This window comes from Macrobrachium rosenbergii, chromosome 39, assembly GCF_040412425.1.
Source record: "Macrobrachium rosenbergii isolate ZJJX-2024 chromosome 39, ASM4041242v1, whole genome shotgun sequence".
Taxonomy (NCBI): Eukaryota; Metazoa; Arthropoda; class Malacostraca; order Decapoda; family Palaemonidae; genus Macrobrachium; species Macrobrachium rosenbergii.
The window spans coordinates 6049809-6075288 of NC_089779.1; the positions used below are offsets into that span (position 1 = coordinate 6049809).

At 36.8% G+C, this 25480-nt stretch overlaps 1 protein-coding gene across 3 annotated transcripts in view; it reads right to left on the minus strand.

Moving 5' to 3' along the window:
• lin-28 (protein lin-28 homolog) overlaps positions 1-25480 on the minus strand; it is a 123117-nt gene that overhangs the window by 70900 nt on the left and 26737 nt on the right. For all 3 annotated transcript variants that reach the window (XM_067082360.1, XM_067082362.1, XM_067082361.1), the window contains one exon: positions 10270-10376. In XM_067082360.1, the coding sequence (XP_066938461.1) occupies positions 10270-10376 (107 nt within the window). The remainder of the gene's footprint in view (positions 1-10269; positions 10377-25480) is intronic.

The following is a 25480-nucleotide window of genomic DNA, read 5'->3' on the forward strand; positions in this document are numbered from 1 at the left end:
TGCCCTATTCTGCCACCCTGATTGTGACACACCACAGTCGATCAACTCCAGGTACGAAATTCCCTCTATAAACCAACAGATAGGCTACATCAGTGTGGGCTGAATTCCCCGTCCTCGCCCAAGTTTCAAACTAGGGTCCTCAGTTTGGCAAGCACCAATTCTAATGATGTATATATACATATATATATATATATATATATATATATATATATATATATATATATATACATATATATATATATTTAAATACATATATATATATATATATATATATATATATATATATATATATATATATATATATATATACATATAATTAGACAAACAATAAAAGAATAAAAAGCACAAATGACATTGATAGAATTATTAAAAAATGAGAATTATATATAATATATATATATATATATATATATATATATATATATATATATATAATCGTTATCATCATTACCATTTTCATTACCATCATCCCCACCTCCAACGCCTCGTGATAAAACGGACCCCTGTGAAATTCCACCACTCATGTGTTTCCTGTGCTTTATCTTCCACAAATCTCCACTCATCTCAATCTTTCCTTCTCATAGTTGTGCGAAGGATATGTGTGTGTGTGTGTGTGTGTGTGTGTGTGTGTGTGTGTGTGTGTGTGTGTGTATGTGTCCGACCATACAACAAAGAACAAACAATCGCATAAGACGCAGACAGAATGATTAAGAAATAAAAAAAAAGCACAGTTCACATTTATGATAAACCAGGTACAGTAAATTCACGAAATCAATCAACCCGACCATTCCCTTGACGGGAGAACCTCGAAAATTACACGAGTGATAATGAAAATTGTACGAAATTGCACGTGTCAGGCCGGTAGTGCTACGCGCAAACGTGCAATCACGGCCCTCTAGCGGCGGGCAATCATATCACCGATCTTTCATGAGGGAACACTCCCGTGCGTTTGAAGATTGCCTCGGTATATGATTACCTATACGGACGTTTTTGTGTTATACACACAAACGCACACAAACACATGCACACAAACACGCAAGAACGCACAAATATAGCTTAAGCACGTGATTTTTTTAATGCGAGTTAGAGGGCTATACACTTACACAAGCAAAAACTGATTTTGAGAATGGTTGCCTGCGCAAGCAACAGAATTTTTACACACACTCACATAGACAGCTTTTGCACATCTTTCGCAATGCAAATTAAAGGGCTAAATATATTTACACACACACGTGATTACAGAGATCTTTTGCATGTCGGAATATGCATCCTGAAATATCATACCACTATGGAAGCTGATTAATAATACAAGGAAATTCATAAAAAGGAAACATAGGCTATACTTACACAAAGTTAACATACACATACGTACATAAATACTACATATTCAATCAAAACTTATATTAGAAAGCCACTCTCATTAGAATACACACACACACACACACACACACACACACACACATATATATATATATATGTATATATATATATATATATATATATATATATATATATATATATATATATATAAATGTAAATCTTCCAATTAAAGGAGGGTACACATGCATATGATATTGACATACGTACATACATGAAACTAAGATCAATTAAAAATGTCACACATACATAGTTCACATACTACATACATACGCACATACACAAACACATAAAAAAAAACATGAAATTAAAATCCAATAAAATAAAACAAAGGATACAAATACATACACACAAATTTACAAAAACACACACACACACACACACGACGCGTTCACATCCACAGACGTACGCACACAGGTAATAAAACGAAGCGGCCGCGAGTATCAAATGTTGGATAATTGTGGAACACACGACGGATACGGGGAATTTTTAATACCTGTCCCGTCAACGAACTTCCGTGCAACCAACCGATGCTTTTCTTGGAAAACAGAACAATATCTACAGGATAGAATGGAAGACCTACTCTCTCTCTCTCTCTCTCTCTCTCTCTCTCTCTCTCTCTCTCTCTCTCTCTCTCTTGCCCAGCGAGTGCGTGGGATCTGGGTTGAGAGAGAGGGAGAGAGAGATTAATTTTTAGAGTTTTCTAACACTTCCTCTGGAAATCTTTTAAATGGAAAGAAATGGATATAAAATATAAGAAAATCATTTCTCTCTCTCACGCACAAAAAAATACATATGACTAATTAATTTTATAAATTATTAATTGATAATATGCTTTAGGTTTGCATATAGTTATGGCATGTGCATATATTTATATGAGAATGTATTTCTAATGTAAGCTAAAAGTTTGTGTGCCGTGCAATAATATATTGTATGATCGTCAATATCACAAAGTAAGCTTATTCCCCACCATTTAAACACACGCATCAATATATACTGTATATATATATATATATATATATATATATATATATATATATATATATATATATATATATATATATATATATATATATGTGTGTGTGTGTGTGTGTGTGTATAACTGAATATATATAAATGAAGACAAAATAACGAAGAAGAGAAACAATGGAGGTACTGCAAAGACTTTTCGACTTGTATTCCTTTACTTAGCAGACTGAAGAAATATAAAAATAAGTTTACAAAGAAACCTCGTATAAATGACAGGTGGGGATTACAAAGGAAAAAAATGTGTACCTGGGATCCAACGCAATTGAAGAATTCGCAACTGCCAAAACAGGGTTAAACATTTAAGAGGTTTTACAAAGGATTAGGTTCAACCGTTCAGGAGCAGGGACAGGACACTTAAAAGATTATCCAAGGAGGTGACTGACCACCACAAAATTTTATAGAAGTACAACTCAATAATTCTCTTTTTTTTTATGGTAAACAAAAATTTTTGCAAGATGAACATTTAAAAAAAAATTATATTAAATAGACGAATACCTAGATAATATATATAAGGTAACTAATTTGTAATTAATCAGTTATTTCATCTTTTAAGTCATTCTTGAACATTTTTCTAATAAAGGGGTCCAAATAATACATGCCAGGGCTAAGGTTAAAGTTACACCTGGAAGTAAGCTGTATAATAGCGGATTCTAAAAGATTTCGCGAAGAGAAATCTTTTGATCTGGCAATCACTGAACTTCCAATCCAATTTATCCTGTGAGTTTTCACTTAATTATTGACTTGTATTTTATAACATTTCTTGGTGGTCAGTCACCTCCTTGTATAATCTTTTAAGTGTCCTGTCCCTGCTTCTGAACAGTTGAGCCTAATCCTTTGTAAAACCTCTTAAATATTTAATCTTGTTTTGGCAGTTGCTAATGCTTCAATTGTGTTGGATTCCAGGTACATATTTTTTCCTTTGTAATCCCCCTTTTGTTATTTGTATGAGCTTTCTTTGTAAAATTACCTTTATATTTCTTCAGCCTGCTAAGTAAAGGACTATAAGTCGAAAGGCCTTGCAGCACTCCATTGTTTCTCTTTCCTTTATTGGATTCTGTATATATGTATATGTATATGTATATGTATATATATATATATATATATATATATATATATATATATATATATATATATATATATATATATATCACTATATATATATATTTATATATGTTACACAGCATTTATCGGAGTAAGACCTTAAAAATTTCAGATTAAGAAAATTCTTCCTTTTGAGATTACAGTAGAATCCTTGAATTTCGAAAAAAACTACCTACTCCATAATGATGAGTCCTCCATAATTCAAAACGCAATTGTTCTATATTAATTTTATTAAAAAAATTTGCGAGCTTTATAAAAGGGAATTGTGCCGCGTCGCAAATTGACAATATTCTCACACAAAATGGTAATGCCATTGCAAAACAGGCTTTGCCCCCCCCCAAAAAAAAAAAACTTGGTTATTACAATACAAAAACAGGTGAAGAAGTCATAAAATGACTGAAAATGTCACAAATATACCTAGGAGGTCACAGAATATGTCAAGAGTTCACGACAAGGTCAAAAGGTCACAATATGGGTTGAGAGGTCACCTATTCTGCCCTTTGACCTCTTCTCTCATCTTCCTATTTTGCAATATATCTACTTTAATATTCCTAAACGAATCGCCTACATGCACATGTAAAAGATCACACAAACGAGATGAGAAATTACAATAATGAATGAAAAGATCACTGGGTCACGAAAAGGTCGAGAGGTCATAAAAATAACGGTAAGAAGTCAAAAGGTGTGAAAACGTCATTTTTGAAGTCGCATCAGATGTCATGTAGTCACAAAATACCTTATGTCAAAAAAATGTTACATCACAAAATATGTTACGAGGTCACAAAATAAATTAGGTCACAAAATATGTTAGAAGGTCACGAAAAAGTTAGGTCACACAATATGTTAGGACAAAATAAGTTATAAAGTCACGATTTTGGAAATTCCTTCCTCTCTTGCTATGACCAATCTCTCCTTCATACTAAACTGCCGGGTTAATTTTTACGGTCTTTATACAAACACCGATTACTGATTTCTGTTGACAGATTTCGCAACTGTTACCTAATCGACATTGGAAATGAAAATTTGCTGTAAATAATTCTGCAAAAAAAATAAAATGAATAATTTTCACATTTGATCACGATTCGTTGCCCAATTCAATAATCAGTCTGTTAATTAGTCTATCGTATTCTACAGCTCAGAATATTCTTTTATTATCTTTCCTGCAATACAGACTTCCCATTTAAAGCTATCTTTTCTAGTAACTTAACTCCGGGTTGAGACATTGTCGAATTCTGAATCCCTTCAGCATTTAATGAAAAAAGGGACTGCGGGAAAAACCATGATGGTGATAATGCTGTTTTGAGAGAGAGAGAGAGAGAGAGAGAGAGAGAGAGAGAGAGAGAGAGAGAGAGAGAGAGAGAGAGAAACTATCAGAACACCTACCTAGTTAAAAGGATAGAAGAGACCTGACTCCCACACTTGCGAAACAACTCCGAGACTAATATTTCAATGTTTTTTTTTTTTCTTCCCTTTTGTTTTTTTTGTAATGTCTTTGCGAAACCTCCGGCTAATGTTACGGAAAATGTCATAAGCGACCCGGGTTACGAGAAGTGTCGTAATTCAAGCCGAGAGGAGGACATCGCGTGCTTCAAAGGACCCGGTTTGGAAGGACGGACACTTGCTGCTGCCTTTGACAGACTCCCTCCTCCCCCACCCCTACCCCCACTCTGACCTAAGACCCAACTCTGACCTAAGACCCTACACCTTCCGCTTTCTTCTCCCTCTTCTTCTTCTTCTTCTTCCTTTAATTAAGACGTAGAACTACGATTGTAAATTGGTTTAAAGAGAGGATGAAAACTACCGTTCGTATCATATACAGTATTCCATGCAAGGCACACTGAACTGGCACCCCCTATGGAGGTGTGGACTACAAACTCGTACCTGGAGATGTAGATCACAAATAGCACTCCGGAGATGTAGACTACAAAGCTGTTACCTGGAGAGATGGGAACTTCAAACTCGTACCTGAGATGTAGGATGCAAACTCGTACCTGAGATGTAGACTACAAGCTCGTACCTGGAGATGTAGATTTACAAACTCGTACCTGGAGATGGACTACAAACTTCGTACCTGAGATGTGGACACAAAACTGTGCCTGAGATGTAGATTACAAACTCGTACCTGGAGATGTGACTACAAACTCCTACCTGGAGATGTGATTACAAACTCGTACCTGGAGATGTGACTTCTAAACTCATTGCCTGGAGATGCAGATCTACAAAACTCGTACCTGGAGATGTAGACTACAAGCTCGTACCAGAAATGAGGACTACAAACCCTACCTGAGATGTAGATTACAAACCTGTACCTGAGATGTGGACTACAAACTCACCTGGAGAGATGTAGACTACAAACTCGTACCTGGAGATGATTACAAACTCCTACCTGGAGATGTAGATTACAAACTCCTACCTGGAGATGTGGACTACAAACTCGTGCCTGGAGATGTAGATTACAAACTCGTACCTGGAGATGTGGACTACAAACTCGTACCTGGAGATGTAGACTACAAACTCGTACCTGGAGATGTAGATTACAAACTCGTACCTGGAGATGTAGACTACAAACTCGTACCTGGAGATGTAGACTACAAACTCGTACCTGGAGATGTAGACTACAAACTCGTGCCTGGAGATGTGGACTACAAACTCGTACCAACTGCTGAATATCCTATCTCCAATGAACACTGAGGTTCTATTCAACAATGAAAAATGTGAAAGTCAAATTCAGAATTAAGCTGTCTTTGGTGTCAAGCACACTTGCACGTCATCTACCAAAAGTGTCAAGGTAAGAAATAATAATCTGTATTAAAATACTTGACAGCAACCAAGGGACTTTGTCGGTTAACCAAGTTAATAAGGGGTATTATTTGAATGATAAGATGAGAACTTAAAACCAATATTTCGGGTTAATCGGAGTCTGACGAAAAACTGATCCAACTTTGCTTATCTTTTTCAACGACCTCTCTCTCTCTCTCTCTCTCTCTCTCTCTCTCTCTCTCTCTACTTACATTTCACCGGGCCTTTTTCAGTAATGAGTTTGGCAGAGACGTGGGACATGAAAAGGCCTAAGTCGCAAACATAAGGTTAATTACATTCCTTTAAAGGTTAACGACCTTATTATACTATGATTGTTATGAGAGAGAGAGAGAGAGAGAGAGAGAGAAAGAGAGAGAGAGAGAGAGGAGAGAGAGGAGAAGAAGAAGAAGCAGAAGAAGAAGAAGAAGAAGAAACGCGGAGAGCATTCTGCCCATACTAGCGAGCTCTATCAAAAAACCCCCACAAACCCATATACCCACTACAGGGGCATTCTTCACATTCTCTGCAGACTTAAGAGGCACAGAAGTAAAGTTCTTTTCGGTCACAATTAGCAAACATCTCTCTCTCTCTCTCTCTCTCTCTCTCTCTCTCTCTCTCTCTCTGGTGGCGCAAACGTAGCGCGTTCGGTCGACACCGATTTCGCGTCTGATTTCACGGCCGGACAAGGAATGGGGAGGTCTGGTCGCCAAAGACAGACCTAGTAATATATCGTGAATACTGCAAATGTCTGCTAAAAGTGAAATTAGTCCGATTCAGCAAAATGGAATATGCAATTTAGGCCGAGGGCCGAGCGCTGGGCCCCGTGGGGGCCATTCACCGCTGAAAATTTTGTTGAAACGATTGTTAGATGGTGGAAAGTACTATATAGAAGAAAGGGAATATGTGTGAAAAGAAGAAATTGCCGAGAGGAGAACGGAAGAAGATGTTGAATTCACGTGCAGTCTGCAGCGCAATTTAGCGCTGTCTAATGCGTCATCTGCTTCACAGGCTGAACTGCGTCTTTTGGGCACATCTTGGTTGTCGTAGTGACTATGTGACGTGATGGGCATTTTGCAACGCCATTTCGCGGCCCAGCAGAATGTGCATAATGTGATTTATTAGGGATTGGACAGTTTATTTTACGGTCCCTTTTGTCACATGCAATTTAATGTGCAGAAAATGAATGAAATGTGGATTTTGTAGAAAAGCCTTGGTGGTCACCTTATAGGTACGTGTGATATGCGGGAAAATGAACATTCTGTCCTTAAAGCCACATGTAAATTGAAAGTGAGCAATGTGAAATCAATCATTTAGCAGCAGTATGTGAAAAATGTGCATTCTTCAGCCAGCGTTACCAATACCTACCGTTACATGCAACTTAGTGCGCAGAATGTGAAATAATGCGCATTCAGAGACGCATGTATTGGTCCTGGGGTCACATATTCTGAAAACTTAATTGATTGTGTTTATTAAAAGTAAAGTTTATACCCACGTGACCCAATTTTCATTTTCGAGTTAAAATGCAAAAAATCTTGAAATGACCAAAAGAATCATTTAATCACTTACTCGCAGATTTTACTCAACAAAATGAGCTGTTAATTTTCTTTTAGATTCATGATCATTATTACTAGATCATTCACAGCTAACGCTGCTGTTTATTTTAAAAAAAATAACACAAGCCCCCCCAAAAAATAGTCCTCCTAGGAACGCAAAACTGAACATAAAATAATTGATTTGAAGCGCATCGCGATAAAAATACGATATATAAATATGTAAAAGGCCTTCTAAATCAGCATAAAAAAATATCACTATACGTTGAACCGCTGACAAAACTATACGGATTAATGCAGCCAAGATTCAGCGAGACGTTGGAACGCAGGCCATTCAATGTCGCTCCAAGACCCAGCGTTACTCATGAAAGCTATAAACTGCAACTGTCAAATAGCGATGATTCATGAACGTACAAGATAATATACAGGATCAATTAAATTTACTCAACTGACCGTACAGTTTTATCTTGATGATATAAGGATCGTATTCCGTTGTATTATTTCCCCGTCACTTACAACCAGTTGAAGATACACATATATAAACATATACATATATATATATATATATAATATATATATATATACATATATATATATATATATATATATATATATATATATATATATATATATATATATATATATATAAAAACAAGAGGCTCAAGGATGGCCGTGCTGGAAGGTTGGAATACAAATGCAGCGGAATGCTAATTTGCAACGTGGCCTATTTGATCAAATTGATTAATCCTAATGGACGCAGTGTAAAATTATTTGTGGCACCGAATGTCTATTTGTTTGCTGAGCAAGCTGTTTGTTCTAACAGACCTAAGAAGACAAGTTTAATATTATGAGCTGACCCGATGAAGAATCGGCTAATAAATTAACCTGTTTAAGAATCGGTTAAAAAATTTACCTGTTTAAGAAACTTGTAAAGAGACCTTATTAGATGGCAATCTCATTGCCCTTACCTGGACTTACCTAGGTTGCAAGAAATTAGTATTTAATATTATAGCCATAACTGATGATTAAATACACAGAGACACTGCATGACAAATATTCAACAATAAGCCTTAATTACTAAACTGTCACTTATATACCTACTCCTGGCGAAAATTAATTAGGAATCCCTACCTGCCGAACATTCAATTGAAAGTTCTTACCTGGAAAACAGTTGAAGACCAGACACGGGACAAAACAAATTCAAGAACAAATAACTGACTAATGTACACCTATTTCAAGACCTTCCTTACCTGGTGATCTGTTAATCAAGTACAAGATCTGTTAAGAAGTAATAACAATGACAGATCTTGATGCTGTAGAATCATTTTATAAATTATATTGCTAACGCTCTCATTCTAGAATTTACCTGTAAATCATTAGAACACAGACACGAGGAAACAACGCTAACAGGTACTGCTTCGTGAACAAATAATGTAAGACCATTAATCACCAATAAAATTTGACTGACTTGCACAGTAAATATTTCTGAAAAGTCCGCAACTGAAGAGTGCGCAGGTAAAGCACTCATTCTTCAGAACAGTTGACAAGTGAAAGCCGTTGATTCGTCAATGACAACTGAAAATTGCCCAAGAAATTACTTCAGAAGAGAGCCTCGTTGTTGACTGAGGAGTCGAAAGCCTTACCTGGTGGAGAGACGAAAGATTTTAAGGAAACAAACGCTGTTTGATCAAAACGTTGCAGTTATTCAATGAATCATTCAGCTGAGTGAATAATGCAAATCAACCTCACCTGGTGGACATTCACTGAATTACTTCCACTGACGGAAAACAACTAATCATCAGCTGATTAGTGCTTTTCCGTCAGTGGAAGTAATTCAATAAATGTCCACCAGGTGAGGTTGATTTGCATGACTGTGCTTGTTGAGATCACGCATTCATTATTAATCAGCTGACGTATTCATTATTCACTCAGTTCAATAATTTATTGAATAACTGCAACGTTTCGATCCCACAACGTTTGCTCCCGTGATATCACCTGCTGATATATTTCGTCTTTCCATTAGACAGGGCTTTCGACCTACCAGTCATCAACTGGGGGCTCCTACGAAGTCATTTCTTGGGCAATTTTCGCTCTTTAACTGTCAGGTAACGTGATGCACAAGGTCTGGAGAATGCGTGCTTTAATGAAGATAGATAGAATATACAATTTAGGCCGAAGGGCAAGCGCTGGAACCTATGAAGTCATTCAGCGCTGAAAGAAAAATTGAGATTAAGAGGTTTAAAAGGCGTAACGGGAGGAAAACCTCGCAGTTGCACTATTAAACACTACTAGAAGAGGGTGGAAAGTAAGATGGAAGAAAGAATATGGATGGAGTTACAGTAAAAGGAATGAAAGGCTTTCATGAATAACGGACATTAGACCTAAGCTAGCACAGCAAACGACCTCTGCTCACCTGGTGAACGAACACATCGTGGCCCCCGTCATCAGGGGTCAAAAACCCCCAGCCCTTGGCGACGTTGAACCACTTGCAACGGCCTCGTCGCCAGACCCCCACACCCCCTGCGGGAGAGGGGGAAAAGAGGGAGAAATGCTGATGAATATTTTATATATAAAAACGATAAAGTAATAGGAAGGCGAATTGAACATGCAACAGCCATAAAAAAAAAAAATGGTAAAGGTTGATATCTCCAGGAGAGATGAATGAATGCATACAATAAATTTAACAAAATCATCTGAAGTTACTATAAAACAGGGAGGGAAACATGATAGTCAATATTAATAATTGTATACATTGCTTAAATTACCGAGGCAGATAAAAACTGCCATATATTATTCTACGACAGAGACAAATAAATGCTGTTTATCAAAACGACCACTGACATTATCCACTTATACACATCAAAAACTTCGTGAAGCGTAAAAAATACAAAATTCTGGTTAAGCGAAAATTAAATTCATAACAAAAAATAATCTAGAATTATTAATTGTACTCTTCATAACAGACAAGCAGGCATACCTTCAATTGAATCAATTCGTATGTATGTGTGTGTGTGTATGTATATATATATATATATATATATATATATATATATATATATATATATATATTTACATGTAACACAAACAAATACTTACATCTTTATCATGCACAAACAAACTTATGAAATTATTATATATTATCCAAACCAGATCGGTTACATGCAACACAGAATTTTTATTTAGTAAAATAAAGATAAGCACCGTTTTAATCTATCACCATTTTATGAGTTTCAGGAGACAAAAAAAATAATGAACACCGTTTAACATACTTTTCTCATAATACTACTATTTCAGTCCGGGTCACACGTAAAAATGATGTGGGTTGAAGTTGTATCCGACAAAACATAAGGTTTTATTCCATGTATGATCGCCTGACAAAATTCATTTATTAAAAAACGATCATTAGTTTACCAACTGTATGGTAACTAATCTAAATATTAAGGCTGCAGGCACTAGGCAGAGAGACAGAGAGAGAGAGAGAGAGAGAGAGAGAGAGAGAGAGAGAGATACATATGCCATTCTTTCTTGACGAATATTTATATATGTTTGATGACTAACCTTTCAAAGCAGAGAAATTAGAAAAAAAAAAAACTACTGGGATTTTAAAAATAACGTTTTGAGAGAGGCAAAGAAAAAAATGCAGAGCATTGAGATGTTCCTTAGAGTAATTTAGCATAAAAGTTGTGTGAAGTGCACTGCTCAGAATACACAGTTGTACTCTGTCCCTTCCCGAATAAGTGCATCGCACAGATTATGTGCCCGATTTCTGCAAAGTCCAGTTAAAGCGCTTACAAAGAAATAAAAAATGCGTCGAAGTTTCTTCAGCGCAATCGAGTTTTCTGTACATCGTATAATCATAGCCACTGAAAACAGATCTGTTTTTCGGTGGTCTCGGTATAATGCTGTATGAGCCGCGGCCCATGAAACTTTAACCACGGCCCGACGGTGGCCAGTCCTATATCGTTGCCAGATACACGATTATGGCTAACTTTAACCTTATAATAAAAATAAAAACTACTGAGGCTAGAGGGCTGCAATTTGGTATGTTTGATGACTGGAGGGTGTATGATCAACATATCAATTTGCAGCCCTCTAGCCTCACTAGTTTTTAAGATCTGAGGGCGGACGGACAGCCAAAGCCGGCACAAGAGTTTTCTTTTAAAGAAGACTGAAATGTTCCAGCAAAGTCCATCGCACGGATACTCAACTGCACTTTTCCCAAGTCCAGCATAAGCCCACTGCGCAGAATTCACAAATGGATCCTGACATGTCCAGGAAGTCTATTTCACAGAGTACAAAAAGTAGTCTGTCAAATCAGTGGGGGGTCAAAACGCAATGGCGAATGAGATCTATTAGTCGCAGTTCTCAGATTTCTGTTTGTAATTTTGATTCCAAACCGCGACAGCATTGGTAGAGGACACCCCAGGTACTATAAAAGTCTCTTTAGCATTCTTGACTCCGGAAGAATGTTTAGATATAACTTTTTATATATATATTTTTAGATATATCAAATAAAATATCTCGCAAAATAAAAACCATGTGAACGGACTGTCGCTCTCTAACGGTGTTGTAATCAAAATGAAGCCACAAAGAAGAAACGGAACATCAAAACCGTTTCGGATCTTTCGGATTCTGGCGGCTCCAGCCTCGTCTGTGGTGTAACCGCGCAAGAGGACCCCACGACGCTACTATAGGCTACACCTGAAGACCTACTGAAGCACAGTAGGCAGACACTGACGCAACAGGGTAGAGACCGAGAGACCCAAGAGGCTGATCCACGGGAAAATAAAGCAGATCCTTTTAAAAACACTCCTCTTCTCGGCGAGAGAAATCTGAAATCACTCCCTACAGAAATGAGTCGTAAAAGAAGGAGAAAACACATTCAAGGGGTTATTTCATTCCTTTTGTACCCACGACCAATTGTGCTACTTGAAACGTTCCCCCCCTCCCCAAACCCCCCCACCACCTCAGGTGTATCGGGAGGGCTACATAGGTGGGAAGGGGGTTAGGAAAAGAAGTAAGTACCTTGTAAGAACTGACAGGTATGTCGGCAACCACTGATCTATGACTGGCTGTAAATACGGCCATGTCCCAAGCGCGATTCTTCTTCCTCGCCTGAGATATAGGATTTGGACTTCCACTTACTGTGACAGCATTCGCCCTCTTACACAACTCTCCTCTCCCTCCCCACCCCTCTCTCTACCTCTCTCTTTCTCTCTCTCTCTCTCTCTCTCTCTCTCTCTCTCTCTCTCTCGTCCTGTACACAGGCTTATCCAGAGGTTATTTATTGTGTTACTTTTCAAACTTTTCATCAGGTGCTTTCTAAGTGAACAGCCGAGTGAATTAAGGGATTTCTCACGTATCATGCTCCGTGCATCCCGCTTCGAGGATAATTCAAAGCAAACTGAACTTAGAGAGAGAGAGAGAGAGAGAGAGAGAGAGAGAGAGAGAGAGAGAGAGAGAGAGAGAGATAAAACTCGACAAAACATTCCAAGTGTATTTCTCTAAAAGAAAAAAAAATTATTGCAATTTCACATTCACGTAAAACTAGCCTGAGCACTTTAGTTTACTTCTGAAAAAAAAAAAAAAAATAAGAACTACTACGAGAAACCCTTAATGAAAACACCCACCTCCTCGGCAACCGCCCCCGCCACCCCACCGCCAAAAAATAAATAAATAAATAAAAATGAATAAAACAGTGACGGTTAAGCGATCTTCTTCCTCCCTCCTCCTCCTCCTCCTCCACCCCCTCCCCCCCGTTCTCGTCGCCTCCGCGGATGTCGAAACGTTCCAAGCTCTAATGACGGGTGTTCGGGGAGACAGTCTCCCCGCAACGCCACCCAAAACAGGGAGAAAATCTACCTGTCGGTGACGAAATCCCCACATGTACCCAGTAACCATCGAGGGTGGGGGGGGGGAGATTTATGCAACACCACAAATCCCCACGTGTACCCAGTACCCAGCGGAGGAGATTTATGTTCTTTTTGCTGGTGACTTACAACACCCGGTCCCGAACAGAGGTGGGTGAGGGGAAGAGCCCCTTGGGTGAATGAAAGAAGCGGAGAATTGGTTCGTTTCCTTATTCATTTTTTCCTCCTTGCTATTCTTTGTCACTCTTTAACTTGACGCCCTGAAAAATTGTAAGAGACAGTAACAATTTCTACAGACAGAACGATGGTCTCAAAGATGCCACCAAACTTTACCTGGACAGACAGGTGCGTTCTTTCACCAGCTTTGACTCATGTTGCGCAACTTGCTTACATACGATGGAGTATTTATATTTATGTGCGTGTTTGTGCGTGCGTGTGTGTGTGTATACATATATACACACATATATATACATCAACTTAAACAAAACAAAAAAGAAATATTAGTAAGCGGCTTCGCGTTTTGCATGGTTAAAGAAACCAATTCAAGCTAGCAAAGAGAGATTGCTTGACCTCATCGAATTATTACACTGGCGGCGTCACTAAAAGAAGACATATAATTGCACTAACATCAAAAAACGCAAAGAGAGAGAGAGAGAGAGAGAGAGAGAGAGAGAGAGAGGTTCAAGCACAGAGACTCACGACAGAACACCGAGGCTTCACTGATAGTTTCTAACACGCTCTCCAAGAGCAGCAGTTAACAGTTTTGGAATTCCTTGGCGTCAGCACCGGTGCTGCAAGTCCAATTAACCTCTCAAAAGATATTAATCTGTTTTTTATAGCATCTCGAGAATACATAAATTTTCACTCTGCCAGTGGGCAAACACATTCGTAAAAGACCTTCTGCCGAAACAGACAAACGAAAGATAACTGTGCACAGTTGTCTGAAAGAAACTGCGAAGAGGCCAAAACGCAGCAAAGACGTTATAAAACGGATCTCTGAATACAAGTCACTTAGACCATTAAGTAAGTTGCCTTCAGGACTAAAAAGGTGTGAGGACCTGGGAACATTTCAGAAGGAGTTTAAGGATGACTAATCAAAAAACAGATATAACATGGAAAAATTAAGTTGTTCGAGCAAACTACATGGTTGTAGCTGACAAATAAATGGGCACCACTTGAGAGACCAAATGTAGGCCTCCAAAAATAAATGAAGATGATGATCATCTGCAAAGATATCACGACTGCCATGTTCTCACTAAAAAAAAAAAAATTGACAACCACTTTACTATTAGGGGGAAGAAAACACTTGATTTGCAGAGTACATCGACTTTCACTTAGTTGGTGAAAAACACTCCTATTTACAAGAGTACACCGACTATCACTTTGCCACTTGGCGGGAAGCTCTTGATTTTGCAAGTGGAGTCTGGGATACCAGTCGAAGGCCGGAATCCTAGAATCTGGTTTTATGAAGACATCTCGTGGTACAACTGGGCAACCAAATAAGATACGATCGACTAAGCAGAACAGAGACCAAGGATTTGATGCAAAGAAAACAATTTGCATAAGAAAATTCTGATTGATGAAGATGCTCCATTAATTAAACGCCCATTTCATTACATATACCGCTCTCAATTCATGGATTGTATGTAGAAGTAAGTACATGAAGGATATGGAGCAACCAATGGCTCACTAAAATTTCTAAATTTTTAAAAATATTTGTTTCTGTACTAACCACTTCACGTTTAGAAATTTTAGACGAGGTCCTTTGATAGCAGAGACACCACCAACGCAAGTCACAGTAATTCTAAAGCTAGATCAAACATCTCAAGTCTTAATACAAAGTCAACGCTGACATCCTTGTATTCAGTCATAAGCGAAGATGCAACGCTTTACTAACCTTAGAACGATTCTCCTTGTATATTCTAATAATTTACTGACATTTTGATCAATTTATTTATTAATTTTTTCATTTATTTGTTTTTCTAATAAGTAATCTCTTCTTTCTATACTTCCCATTACCCTTCTGTTACTAAATTCAAATGAGCATTATATTCTTTGGAAGCTTGATTTTCAAGTTAAGGCCCATGGATGAACAGGGTTCATGTTTCGAATAATAATAATAATAATAATAATGAACAAACAATGACTGGATCCGAACAGAGGAGGGAGGGCCTCGACGAGGTAAGTCCCAAACGCCCCGAGGAATGAACCACTCGACAGGAGGTAGTTTTCTACATCTCTGGTAAGTACCACAAACTCAAGATAAACAAGCGTTACACGAAGGAAGCCAGCTACAATAACAATCCCTTTGATAAACCAGGATTAATATATGAATGTCGGGTGACACGAAAAAAAAAATGTTAGTCAAAGAAAACAGCAAAATCAAGCAGGGTTAGAATCTAAGGAGTGAAATAAAGCCTTTATGCCCCACAATTAATTATGTAACCTTAAGAAAATAATGAAGAAAGGCAATTACTAAAGCCTGACCTACCTTTACCACGAAAAGATGTGTAAAATGTCATGCTACATAAAAGTTTTTCATTGCGGGTTTGATCACTGTTAAGGGTAGTACAGCAAGAAGTTGACTACATAAATAATCGATCCTTTAAAATGCTAGTAAATCAACATACGTAAAAAGTAAAAAAAAATATTTCTATATGATCACAAAGACCTCTCAACTTCTCAGCTTCATACCAACAACGGACTGAATATATTTGTAACGAATAGGCCTACAGCATGACAGCATCGCAGCTAGAATCCTTCCAAGAAAAAAGAAGAAAAAAAAAAAGAAAACCAATTAAATTTCTAAAACAAATAAGGTCGTGTCTTTGTACAGCAGCAACACCAGAAAACAAACAAATTTAACGAACTTTGTAGCGACACCAAGACTCGAATGCACCTACAACGTCGTAAAACCTTATAGGCCTAAGGCATTAAGTACACCTGCAGACGATGAAGAGGGTTGGGGGGGGAGGGGTTGGACCGGGCGGACAGGGGAGGGAGATCGTAGGGAAGGGGGGTTATATGAGGCCTGGAAGACGAAAGCGGCTGATGCTACGACAGAAAAACAAGTCAACAAGTAAACAAGAGATAACAGGGATAACGGAATAGGGTGGTGGAGGGAGAAAGAGAGGGGAGGGGAGTGGGAAGGAGGGTGGAGAGAGAGAGAGAGAGAGAGAGAGAGAGAGAGAGAGAGAGAGAGAGTAGGAGACAAAGATACCATCACCAGTAGGCTCAGGTTACAGTGATAAGCCTATGGCGAGTTATTAGAACACCCTGACCTACTGCTAAACTAGTACTACGACTCCGCCAGCAGCAACATAGGCCTCCTTTCAACTCTCTCTCTCTCTCTCTCTCTCTCTCTCTCTCTCTCTCTCTCCCCCTCCCCTTTCTCTCTCTTTCTCTCCTTCCCTCCAAAAAAAAGCACCTCCACCCATCCCTCGACCTCAATAAAGCCACATCACACTCCTTCGCGGCGTCTTTTTTTTTTTTTTCTTTTCTTTTCTTTTCCAGTCAAGGACGACTTGTGCGTTTTCTGTTCCTTCGAGTTACTGTACTGACAGCGTCGACTCGAAACCGCTTCGTTTCATTCTGGGAGATGTGGAAAGGTTTCTCTTTCGTATTGGTACTACTACTGTAATTATTAATACCTATCGGTACTGCGAGACTGGCTGTACATTTCAATGTTCTAGACCACGGTGACGCTATACTACAGCATATTTTGCTGTGATTACCCAGCTGCGATTGCTATGGTGAGCTTGTTCAGCATCATCACCTGCGCATTCACATGCGCAGGTATAAACCGCAATAACTGCTGCTATTACCTGCTATATTCAAGGTCCAAAGAAGAGGTTATATTATGCACTTAACACAACAGAGCAAGTGTAATACAACTAACGCTAGTAGGACTACTATCGCTGATGCTGCTTTTAATACAACTAACGCTAGTAGGACTACTATCGCTGATGCTGCTTTTAATACAACTAACACTAGTAGGACAAAATCGAAAGTATATGGTATTAAAGGTAAAGTAGATAATGCCACGTACACGAAATGTAAGAAAAATGGAATCATCAAACCAAATTTAAAATTTATTATCTCACCGCCCAGGAGTAATAAGGATTTTTCAACTATGCCAAACAAAGTATTCTAGTTTATCTCATTGAATATACGACAAATCAGTCTCCCCCAATCTCTCATGTTCTGTTGTAGATTTTCGTCTGTCCCATTTGAGATAAAATATCCCGGAGGTATAGGGAATTTTGAGTAAGAAATTACTACAATATACAAAAATGTACATGTATGTGTATGGTAATCTACCAAATTCACTGCTTATGTCAACATTTTCATACTTTATCACACACATACATACATACACATATATATACATATATATATAAATGTCTTTTACTGTCATACCACAGTATAATATATATATATATATATATATATATATATATATATATATATATATATATATATATAATATATATAATTATATAATTACCAACTTACCCTCTTAATCTCAATTCAGACACGCATTGTAGAGAGAGAGAGAGAGAGAGAGAGAGAGAGAGAGAGAGAGAGAGAGAGAGAGAGAGAGAGAACGTGCGTGTGAAGTTAAACCTCAGGAGGGAACAAACAAAATATTGTGGGTCTCGTTGTTTTGCTTACGTGCCCCCTCGGTTATATACCTCCTCCTTACCTTTTCCTCAGAACCTGCTCGCAAGAGATCACATTTTCCCCTCCCTAAATCTCCCAGGGAAACGGGGAAGAAGATCCCTTGAGGGGAAAATGGATAGGGGAGAGGGGGGGGAAGGGGAGGGAGGGAGAAAGGTGGGGCTTACACCCTTGGTTCGCCATGAGAACGTTTGCTAAACTGACCGACCAGTGACTCTGACACTGAAGGGGTGGCTTTAGCGGAAAGTGAATCGGAATATGAGATTTAGGCCTAAGGTCTTTCAGTGCTGTGGTGAGAGTTGATGAAAATGAAAATTATATGCATAATAATTCAGTGCTGTGGTGAGAGTTGATGAAAATGAAAATTATATACATAATAATGAGTTAAAAATTGGCATTCTGAAGAGTCAATGCTTAAAAAGATAAAAACCAAAGAGATTTAATTACTAATGGAATTAAAACTGCCATTAATAACATAAAAAAGGACATACCTAAATAAAATTATTTATAAGATATTTTTATAAAAACCAGAGGCCTTTATAAAAATTTACAAATGGGCCAACATCCATGTTTTCCCATAAAATCCAGTGATGGTTGAAAAGTAAATCAACAGTTAATACCTGATTAATTCTGCCGTGCTAATAACGCTATCTCTATCTCTGTCTCTTTCTGCCGTCAGTTCAATAAGTTTTGGAAATCTCTGTACAATCTTTACTTCTTGGGAGACTGACGTATCCTGTGAATTATTTTGATATTCATATAGGTATAGTTCGCAGAGGAAGATTTCGACAATGTTGAGTGTCCTAGGTTATTTGACTTTTAACGGGCGCGCACGCACACACATACACACACTATATATATATATATATATATATATATATATATATATATATATATATATATATATATATATATATATATATATACACAATATATTTATAATATATATGTATAGGCCTATATACATATATGTATATATATCCTTTTTTAACTTTTTTCAAGTTTGTTTCTTTTGAAACACTGCGGGTATCAGTTAGGACTCCCCACCCCCTCTCTCTCTCTCTCTCTCTCTCTCTCTCAGTACTTTTACATATGCTTTAATGAAATATATATTATGTATCATAAACATAAAAATACGATATATATATATATATATATATATATATATATATATATATATATATATATATATATATATATATATATATAACTACTAACAGGACCTCATTCAAACTGGATGGTATCTAGTGGAGATATTTATCTGAGAATGAGGGCTGTTTGCCCTGGAAAAGATTGTAACTTTTTTTAATAAATATCTCCACTAGATACCGTCCAGTTTGAACGAGGTCCTGTTAGTAATTGTACTGATGTACAGAACAATTGTGTATGTGATAAAGTTAACATGTATATATATATATATATACATATATATATATATATATATATATATATATATATATATATATATATATATATATATATATACATATATATTACCGCAGTCAAGGTGAAGATTGGGGCTGCAACCTCATACCTAACCGTCTGCAGACATTTGTTGTACTTTCGGGAAATTTAGCGCAACTGGGGCAGACGAAAACCAATCACTCAGTACAGAATATAAATGTATATATTTTGGAAGTGTACTGATCGCTCGCATTATTTATTTATCTATTTATCCCTCTTCTTTCTTTGTATCGCAATCATATACACCAGATACCACCCACAATAGCCGAGTAACATACAAGGACATATTTCATAGCTGTTGAAGAGGCATACATGGTTTTTAAAGAGATCTGAGCTGTAAGCCAATATTGGTAGCATTTCCATGCGATTTATATAAAGGTCTGTGTGTGTATGTACGAGTATATATATACATATTATATATATATATATATATATATATATATATATATATATATACACATATATATATGAGAGACAGAGAGAGAGAGAGAAAGAGATTAGCGAGAGGTTTATGAGGAAATCACAATCTTAGGTACCAAAACACTGAGTGAGAGAGAGAGAGAGAGAGAGAGAGAGAGAGAGAGAGAGAGAGAGAATGAATTAATCCTATTGATATCCGTAGTGTCTCAAAAGAAACAAACTAAAAAGAATAAAAAAACGAGAATTCTGTGAATATAAATAAGATGACAAAATCACTAGAAGCTGTAGATACACTTCTCCACAGAAGCCTGAGAGAGAGAGAGAGAGAGAGAGAGAGAGAGAGAGAGAGAGAGAGAAGGATGACTGAGGGATATGGGTCAGTGTCACTCCCCTACAATTACTCCCACTCCAGTCACCCCCGCATACGTATACGCATGTCCGGGCGTAAGCACGCAGACAACCTATCTTTACAAAAGTCACCAGATTTTCCTTATACATCTTCAACTACTGTTGGGCGTGGCTAATTGAGAGAGAGAGAGAGAGAGAGAGAGAGAGAGAGAGAGAGAGAGGTATTCCATTTCATAATGGATAATCAGAGGGCCTCGACAGGATAATCCTTGCTCCACCCAGATGAAACCTTTCCTAAATTTTTATAATTATTATTATCTACAGGACGTGTGCAATCCTACGTATCACTTTCCGATAAAGAAGGCAAATCTTTCAATATACAAGCATCGTGTTGCAATGAATTAATATAGGCACTATTCATCTGCATTCATATGTCACCTTGGGGAGAGAGAGAGAGAGAGAGAGAGAGAGAGAGAGAGAGAGAGAGAGAGAGAGAGAAAGCAATACTGCGCTAAAGCTTTCCAAATTCTTTAATTCAGCTCCTCTTCAATTTTCACTTTTTAATTAAGAACAAATCTTCAAGAGGATTCTATAATAATAATAATAATAATAATAATAATAATAATAATAATAATAATAATAATAATAATATGACTTTCATCCCATTGACAGTATAGGTATCAGCCATTTTCAATAAATAACACCATAGACCATACATACAAATTAAATTCGTCTTGGTTGGTTTATCGGGTCCAGAGGACCACACCAGACCTCTTATACTCTTCAAGGCCCTATCCTCTTACGGCAAGGAAAAATCAACCAACATTTTTTCTCTCGTATAAAATTGAATTTAAAACAAATAAAATTGGACTAAAACCAATTTCCTAACAAAAACAAAATTAAAAAAAATAAAATGCGTTCTTTAAAGCATGGCACATCTCACCAACGTCTGGAGCCACGTGACCAAGATTTACTAACAAGGAGAGAGACAGGGAAATGAAATACGATTAATCAAAAAAAAAAAAAAAAGCAGACTGGCCGACACACTAAAGAACAATAATAAATTAAAATTGGAGCAATGTCAAAGATCAGCCAGAAATAAAAACAAAGTATTACTTGCCCAGTAGTATTATATAAAAAAATCTTCAATTCTAGTTTCTCCTTTAGATCCTTGTGGATAATCTTTTTTTCTGGACCTCTTTACCTTGCTGCCCAACCACTCCAACTCCTTTTCACTGTCTTAAGCGCTTAACGGCATAAAGTGCCCCAGTGCTTGGCTTGGCAGACTATATTCAATCAATCAACTGCCGATTTACCTTTCAGTCCAGTGATAGCTACAGCGAGGCTAGACGATCATTTCACTGGTATATGGACAGCAGTTAATGTGGTATAGATCGCTAATTTTACCAATAACGTAATGTACTAGACGTGCAAAGCCTCTCATACGTCATTTAGCGTTTCTGTCATATTCTATAACCGAGTGGAAATACCCATTACTAGATAAAGTACGACATACCAAGCTATAAAATATCCTTTAGATTTTCCACAGCATAAATTAGAATCCGAAATACTGGTGACATTTCATTTGCAGAACTGGCAACTGAATTAGCTGCTGTTAAGTAACCTATTTATCTGACAGTTAAATGTTTCTAGAATTATTTATTATTCAGAAGTTTAATAGTATTCACATGAAATTCAGGCCTCCAAAGAACATGGCGTTCATCTGAAAGAAATTACAGAAGATAATATTTCCTATTATCTTCTGTAATTCAGAAAGGAGAGATCAGCTTTTAGAAAGAAACGATAAATGTACGACTTAATGAGTGAATAGATAACAATGTAAGTAAATTATTAAAATACAAGGAGAATCGTTTTAGAAGTTCTGCATTGCATCTCTGCTTGAACTTTTGAGGTTCTAATTACACAACATCCTCAGGGAGGCTGTTCCACAGTCCCACGGTGTGGGGAATAAAGCACCTCTGGAACTGAGAAGTTCGACAGCGAGGCACATTTACTCCATATTGGTGCTTCTGTTCATCGAATCTGGTTGATGGATGGATGGATGTATGATATTTAGGGCAAAAGCCCAGGCGCTGGGGCCGAGAAGGCCATTCAGCGCCGTAATGAAGTGAAAATAAATTATGTTAAGGTTATGACTTCATGAAGGAAATGATTAATAAATAAAATGAAGTGTTGTGACCAATAAATAAAGGTATGACGTTTAATGAATGATGTGATATACACATAAAAAAAATTTCATGTCATCAAAATTCTATGTGATGTAATAAATATATTAGGAAATAAATATCGTTAAAAATTTCAACACACTTCAAAAAAGAGATGACAGCAGAAATATCTGCTTCATCTCCCAAAATATCAGAGAGGGATTTACCCTGGAAATATCCTCCTCTTTGGTTAAAATATCTAGGGCAGACCACCAGAATGTGCTCCACTGTTAATGCCTCGTCACAGCTTCTAAAATAAACTGATGGGTTAAACGAGTGTGCCCAATCCTTAATCTGGTTAAAATTACCTCTGGCTTTTCGCAGATGAAGGGGATCAGGGATCAGTTGTGAATGTGGAAAGATCCGTTAAAATGCGAAATACGAAAACTGACAAACAAAAGCGACCCACCACCACAAACCACTTTATCTAAAAAGAGATAAATCTCCGGCAGAAGCAGACATCGCTGATTTTATTATTTTTATAAATATGAAGGCCTTTCGCATAATACCTAATTTCCGAGCAACAATTGCCGACACTTTCATTAGATGTTTCTCAAAAGTAAGATGTTGGTCAAAAGTTATACCAAGTAGAGTCGAGGCTTCAGAATCATCCAACAGAACTGAGTTCATGGAAATATATATATATATATATATATATATATATATATATATATATATATATATATATATATATATATATATATACACATATACATAGATAGATAGATAGATAGATATACATAGATAGATAGATAGATAACACGTGTATGTCTTTGTATCAGAAAACAAAAACCACCCAATACTGTATTAACGTGAAATCAGGATGTGTGCATTTTTACTGTGAATCATAAGAACTTCGGTTTCTGAGATTAGCATTTCCTAGCAACTTGCAGAGCCAATGACAGTCAAAATAAGTGCTAGCTTTGACGGCGGATCGGATTTAAATAAGTCTGCAAACAGTGGCAACACATTAGCTGTGTTGTAAATTTACATTAAAAAATTAAACCTCACTAGAGATTGCATGATGACGGAAAAAGGTAACTATATTAGTTTGATAACTAGTAGTAATTTGCTTGCCCTTACATTGCCATCAAAATTGACGTTTTCATGTTAAATCTTTGTCCGTATGTTAAATCTTTGCCTGTCACAAAATTGACGTTTTATGTTAAATCTTTGTCTGTCACGGCGTTATAGTCCTACCTTATCTAGGTTCTCATCTCTCTCTCTCTCTCTCTCTGTCTCTCTCTCTCTCTCTCTCTCTCTCTGTGTAAGATTTACCAAGCTTCCCTTAATTTACGTCCATATTTAATAATTTAAAGTGCAACTGTTCCTCGCCCCCTTCTCAACAAGATGCCCTCACCATCTGAATCTTGCACATGGCCTGCATAGCCAAAAGAATTCCTGTACTAATTTTTAGACTGAAGAGAAATCCCTTTATAAAATGGGCCATTATCCGACATGATACCTTAATAAATGAATAATAAAAAATGCCCTAAGAGAAACAAGGAAGGTGAGATCTAAAGACAGCTAATATGGAAACCTCCACAGCTGCAACGTTATACCACCCTTACAAAATGCCCATGCAAGGAAGAATAAAAAAAAATCAATAAAAACATATAAACTGTAAGAAATATGTAAATTAAACATGAAAAAAATTAAGGTAGAGAAAATAGATACACGGTATGAACACAAATTAAGTTTACCTGATAACTCAGGCAATTTAGAGAAATAATTTTGCTTGAAGAAAACAGATACAAGGTATGAACACAAATTAAGTTTACCTGATAACTCAGGCAATTTAGAGAAATAATTTTGCTTGAAGAAAACAGATACAAGGTATGAACACAAATTAAGTTTACCTGATAACTCAGGCAATTTAGAGAAATAATTTTGCTTGAAGAAAACAGATACAAGGTATGAACACAAATTAAGTTTACCTGATAACTCAAGCAATTTAGAAATAATTTTGCTTGAAGAAAACAGATACAAGGTATGAACACAAATTAAGTTTACCTGATAACTCAGGCAATTTAGAGAAATAATTTTGCTTGAAGAAAACAGATACAAGGTATGAACACAAATTAAGTTTACCTGATAACTCAGGCAATTTAGAGAAATAATTTTGCTTGAAGAAAACAGATACAAGGTATGAACACAAATTAAGTTTACCTGATAACTCAAGCAATTTAGAGAAATAATTTTGCTTGGAGAAAACAGATACAAGGTATGAACACAAATTAAGTTTACCTGATAACTCAGGCAATTTAGAAATAATTTTGCTTGAAGAAAACAGATACAAGGTATGAACACAAATTAAGTTTACCTGATAACTCAGGCAATTTAGAGGAATAATTTTGCTTGAAAAGTTGTCGCAAAAAATATTGCAGGAACAGGGGATGAGAGAGGAAGTGATATTAAATTTATTCTCCCGTCAGAATTGCTACTTTTCTAGAACAGCGCCAATGTAAAATGAAGGTGATTTTATGCAGAAAATATTACACATTTTTATAAATATTAAAATACGATACACTACCAGAATACTGATCAACATGCTATAAAAAAAAGTCCTGTGATTTTCTACTGGAGAAAGTGCAGTTACAGAATATAGTTATTGAAG